The sequence below is a fragment of the Fukomys damarensis genome, unplaced genomic scaffold, assembly GCF_012274545.1.
Source record: "Fukomys damarensis isolate Sample0158 unplaced genomic scaffold, DMR_v1.0_HiC HiC_scaffold_13, whole genome shotgun sequence".
In the NCBI taxonomy this organism is placed as follows: domain Eukaryota; kingdom Metazoa; phylum Chordata; class Mammalia; order Rodentia; family Bathyergidae; genus Fukomys; species Fukomys damarensis.
In genome coordinates, this window is record NW_022900925.1 from 16,389,177 (window position 1) to 16,394,749 (window position 5,573).

The 5,573-nt window shown below is 48.2% G+C and overlaps 1 protein-coding gene across 1 annotated transcript in view; it reads left to right on the top strand.

Annotated features, from left to right (window-relative positions):
• The first annotated feature begins 3,252 nt into the window (after nt 1-3,252).
• Nucleotides 3,253-5,573, top strand: part of Bhlha9 (basic helix-loop-helix family member a9) — a 3,228-nt gene continuing 907 nt past the window's right edge. Inside the window, exon 1 of the mRNA XM_019210366.2 lies at nt 3,253-5,560. Coding sequence (XP_019065911.1) covers nt 5,381-5,560 — 180 coding nt within the window. The 5' untranslated portion in view covers nt 3,253-5,380. The remainder of the gene's footprint in view (nt 5,561-5,573) is intronic.

The following is a 5,573-nucleotide window of genomic DNA, read 5'->3' on the forward strand; positions in this document are numbered from 1 at the left end:
CGCCCCGGCTGTGAGGGAACGGCGGGCAGGGAGGGCCAGCCTGCACCCCGCCCCGGGAAACTTGTGCCTTTTTTATTTGTCCTTTGCTTTTTCGGTGATTTGAGGGCGCCTGTTAGGGGCCGGGGAGAAATCTGTGGTTCAGTTTTCTTTTTTTATTGATTTATTTTCCCTTAAAAATTATTATTATTGAAGTACGAGGGAATTTGAACCCTGGAGCTCTTCCACCGAGTTACAAACCCCAGCCCTTTATTATTTTAATTTTTATTTATTTTTTAAAATTTGAGACATGGTCTCAAATTGGAACTTTCCATTCTCCTGTCTTAGCCTCCTGAGTAGCTGGGATTACAGACAGGGGCTCCCAATTTATTGATTTTTCTGTTACTGGTTTGTTCCCTTTGACACCCCTTAGTTGTCTATTGCGCTGGATTTTTCCCTCCATGTAAGGCCTGAAGGGGATATTCTAAAGTTAATGAGCAAGAAGAAATTGGGAATCTTGCATGATGCCACTACACCAGGGGCGCTGTTAGGAAGAAAATTGTTCAGTCAAATTTATCGTTAAAAAACTTAAATTGTACTTGCAAGCGCAAGGACCAGAGTTTGATCTCTGGTACAAAAAACAAAACAAAACAGCAACAAAAAAACCCAATAACAAAAAACAAACAAATTGCTGCTCGGGATTTAGCTCAGTGCCTGGCAAAGGCAAATTCCTAGGTTTGATTCCCAGTACCGGAAAAAAAAAAAGACTTAAATTGCAATATATAACTGGTATTTATTTAACCCAGGATTATGTATTTAACCCTGAGTAATGTTTTTATACAAGTTGAAATTGAATAATCCCTAAAATAGACTCGATGTACAGGGGAAGGAAATTGCTTTGCTATGGGGACAGTTTTGAATTCAGTAGCTCTAGAGTGGAGCGCAATGATTTTTGTTTGTTTGTTTCTGGGTTCAATACCCAGCACATAAAAAATAAAGTGTTTTTTCTTTGTTTGCTTGTTTTTTGGCACTGGGGATCAAAGTCAAGCCCTTGTCCTTGCGAGGCAGCTGCTGTGCCACTGGTCTGAGAGAAAAGTTTTTGATACTTGATGCTGCTGCCATTAAGTCTATACTTTGAGAACCAGTGACAATTCTCAAATTTCCCTCAGGAGACTGGGGTGGGTAAGGAACTTTTCTCTTTGGCTGCAGATTTCTTTTTATTTTAATTTTTGTCTTTTGAGGCAGGGTCTCCTTACGCTCTTCAGGCTAGACTTGAACTTACCAGGCTGGCCGTAAACTTGGATCAGTTCTCCTGTTTTCAGCCTCAAAAGTGCTGTGATTTCAGATGTGTGCCACCATACTCAGCTTGTCTATTTTAACACTGAGCCTCATAGACTGAACTTCAGTTTATACATTTGTTTGTGGTTGTCTGGGCACACAGTACTGATATTTAGTAGGTGCTTAATAAGCATTCAGTGGCTATGAACAGAACACTTGCTTGGTCAGACCCATGTGGAATTTCCAGTTGTACAATTTTCTTCTATCAGGAATAGCACCATTTATCCAGCACTCAGCAAACATTTCCTCACATCTGTCACGTACTGTGTTGAACTGTGCTGGACCTGGAAATCATTAGAGGCATCGTGAGGTAGATGCAGCATAAGCGCAGAAGTACAGTATGATCTGCTAAACTGGAGTAAAAGTGACCCCTTCAGGGGGGTTCCCGGCTGGCTTCACATGGGAGGAAAGGTCAGCAGGCAGCAGAGGCTGGAGACCTCCTGCGAGCCACCTGAACTCCAACCAGAACTCCGGAGCCTTCCCTGCAGATACAAGCAGGAAGCCAAAAGCTGATCTTGAGTCTCCTTGGGCTGCTTCTGGCTCCCTGTGCCCTGGCCCATCTGCAGTAGGGGTCAGAAAGTGGGCGCAGCCTGTCACTTTGGTACTGTCCTTGGGATCCAGTGGCCATCGGTCCTATCAGGGCTGGGCAGAGTTAGTCAAGCAAACCCCAGGTGGCACAGGTCAGCCCTGGCAGGTGGGCAGCTGGACCTTCTGTCCACACTCTGGCCTGCTTATCGCTTGCCACTTGCTGCCCCAGCCTTTCAGGTTTTCTCTGTATCAGCCAAACCTTTTTTATTTTTCACACTTGCTTTATAGCGTTTGAATCCCTTAATAGCTTTTATTTTGGAGGATAGATGTGGTGGTGGTGGTGGTGGGGACACGGGTGTTGGGGGCAGGCCTGGCCCAGAGGGGTTATGACGTGAGCAATACCACAGCTCAGCTGTCTGACTTGGGACAGATTGTCTCTTAGAGTCTCAGTTTCCAGTCTGTAAGATGGGTATTATAATGGACTTCCTATATAGGACTGTTGTGAGGCTAAGATAATGTATATTTAAAAGCAGTACAGTGCCTGGCCTGTCATAAGCACTCCATAGAAATCAGTACTAGAACTATTATTTTTTTTAAAGGGCTTCAATAGTACATGTTTACAGTATGTAATGATTATATTTACGATGGAGAGTTGGTACATGTACATTCCGTATCGTAATTCTTTTTTTAATCCCCTTGCCTTCCCCTCAGGCCCCTCAAGCTTATTATTGTTATAATTAATCATTATTAAGTGGCATCCTGTCTGTAATGAACTGTGAGTTCCAATATGCTGAGTCCCTGGAGGAAGAAAGGTGCTAGATGCAGTCGAACCTACACCCACAGGCACCTTCCCTGTACCTTCTGCATCCCCGGGCAGGTTCTTCTCTCTAGAGGGTTGCCCTGGCGACCCATTGGGAAGGAAGGCTTCTGTGGATAGGTCACCTCTGTCCTCCTTGTGGCTTGCCCACATACTTGATAGATCAAGGGCCTTTAGGAATCCAGGTAAGTTTGGATCCAGAGCTAGAGTTTATGACCCACACTCTCAGACAGCTTCATGGGCATGGGACCTGTGTGGTGGAATAGAAGCACCCTGGATTTGGTTTATTGCTATACCATTACCTTCTTCACATTTCTGATACTCTGGAACAAGAGCCCTCTCTTTTTTTTTTTTTTTTTGGTTTTTTGAGACAGGGTCTCACTATGTAGTTGAGACTGACCTGGAACTCACTATGTAGCTCGGGCTGGTCTTGAACTCACAGCGATCCTCTTGCCTCAGCCTCCCAAGTGCTGGTGTGAGCCACCACGCCCGGCTAAGCATTTAATTTTTTTTTTTTTTTTTTTTGGTACCAGGGATTGAACTCGGGCCCTTGCGCTTGCCAGGCGGGCAGTGGAACCACTGAGCTAAATCGCCAGCCCCTGAGCCCTCATATTTTTTGCATCCAGTGAATTATACAGCTGGTCCTGCCTATACTTTCATAATGAAGACATCTTCTATGTGAAGAGAACTGAGGTTCAGGGGCAGGGACTGACACAGGGACACAGGGGAGGAGCCACTGGCTGGGGGGATGGAAGGAAAAGGTCTCCTGCCCATCTTCCCATACTACCTTTCCCACCCAGCCCTTCTGGCGTAGAAAGATCCAGGCACTCTGCCCCTCTTTGAGTTCAGGGGCCAGGTGTTTATGAGAGACTGGGTAAGGCCCTGAGTCTCAGTGTCTGTCTGGGTGAACAGTTCTCTCTAGGTGATTCAGTTCATTCTAGGGTGACTTCACGGGGCTAAGGGACATGGGTGGAGTTGGGGACCAAGGAAGCTATGAACTGTGATACTCAGGAATGAGATGCCTGAGCTTTGACTTATCCCCTGCCTCTTGCTCTGAGACCCAGTGAGACTGATGTCATCTTACCTGGGCTGAACGGGTAGACATGAGTGCCCAAACACCTGTAGCCCACAAGCTGTGTAGAATCCTGTGTGAGATATGTGGGTGTGTAAGATTGTGTGTACATGTGGCCCAGGAATTTGGAACAGTGGTTCTGCTACCTGCCTCGCAAGCGCAAGGGCCCAAGTTCGATCCCTGGTACCCCCCCCAAAAAAAAGCAAGATTGTGTGTGTGTGTGCATATGTGTTGTGAGGGAGCGGGAAGCAAATTGAGTACAGAGGAGAAAGTATCTGGTTGATCTGGTTGTAGCTACTGCTTAATTCCACTTACATTCACTGGGCATAGTGTTGCATGCCTGTAATCCTAGCACTCTACAGGCGGAGGCAGGAGGATCACCAAGAGTTAGAGGCAGCTTGAACCGCATATGGAGGCCCTGTCCCCCCCCAAAAAAAAAAATCCATGTATATTGCAGATCTAGAGGAGAACAGACCCTGGGAGATGTGGGGTCCTTAAAATGCTTTCAGACTAGTGAACAAGACAATCACAAATACATATAGTTTGTCTCTTAGTGTTTGCTCTTTACTTCTATGGAGAAAGTCTCAGTGTGAAACAATGGGGTTATAGTTGGCAAAAGGGATGTGAACTACAAACACATCCTGGCTGATGCCACATCAGACCTTGGGATTTGGGAGGTATTTGGGTTGTGGCTGCAAGTGAAATTAACTTTAATGTTCCAAATAACTCACCTGCAGATGCCTGGAATTCCACTGGGGTCTTGCTCTAGGATTAAGCATTATTCCTATGTTCCTGAGACCCTGTTTAAAATTCAGCAGTAGTGGTAGGGATCGTTCATTGTTCATGGAATTGATAACAGGACAAGTCCTGTGCCAAAAGATGGGGCTGCCCAAGGACCCTGCGCTCCAAGGGATTCTCCAGATGGGTACTACAAGCAGAGCCCCCCTCTGCTGCTGACTCATTTTAGCTGTGCAGAAGGGGTAGCCAAAGGGAGAGAAGTAGAGAAGTGGGTGCGATCAAAACCCCACCTCAGAATCCCAGCCAGCCTCAGTCTGGTAGCTGAAAAGCTAGAAGCTCCACTCAGCTCACACGAGGACCTCTGCAGGGCCTGGGGTGTCAGCCCGTCCCTCCTTTGAACCTCCTGGGACGGTCATACCTTTCCTCAGTGACAGCTCTGTGGCTGCCCACAAGACTTGACAAGAACTTTGAATATCGTAAAGCACATCCGACCCACGACGGCCATCCTTCAGTGAGCCTATCACCTCTCCTAGCCAGCGGCCACATTTGGCACTCTGTGCTCAGGCGAAGAATGTGGAGCTCAGCCACCCAAGAGGCCTCTGGAGTGAGGCAAAGCAAGTTCCCAGTGGCCACGGGAGTATTGCCCCAGGCGTGACCAGGCTGCCCAACTGGTCCACATGTGCAAGAATCTGCAGGCTTCCTTCCGTGCTTCCTTCCTCTCAGTCCCTCCCTCATCACCCTACCTGGGGGCAGGTAATAAAGCAGGAGGAGGGAGATGGATGGATGGGGAGGGCGGAGAGCCACGTGGTGCTATAAAGCCCAGCTAGAGAGGGCCGTGCAGTGTCCCGCCTACAAGAGCAACCGGCTCGGGGTGGACTTGCAGCAGAAGCACTGGGCCCAGGAATAAGACCATGTATCGGGGAGCACCGGGGCTAGGTCTTAGAGGCCTGAAGGGAGTGGAGGGCTCGGTGGGGGACTTAGGGGGCTCTCGCTCAGAGGCTGCGAGGGATTTTGGGGTACTGAGGGAGAGCGGCGCCCCCCGCGGGCTGGGCGAGGCAGAGGAGACAGCTGGCAGAAAGTGCGCCCGGCCCGTGCGCTCCCAGG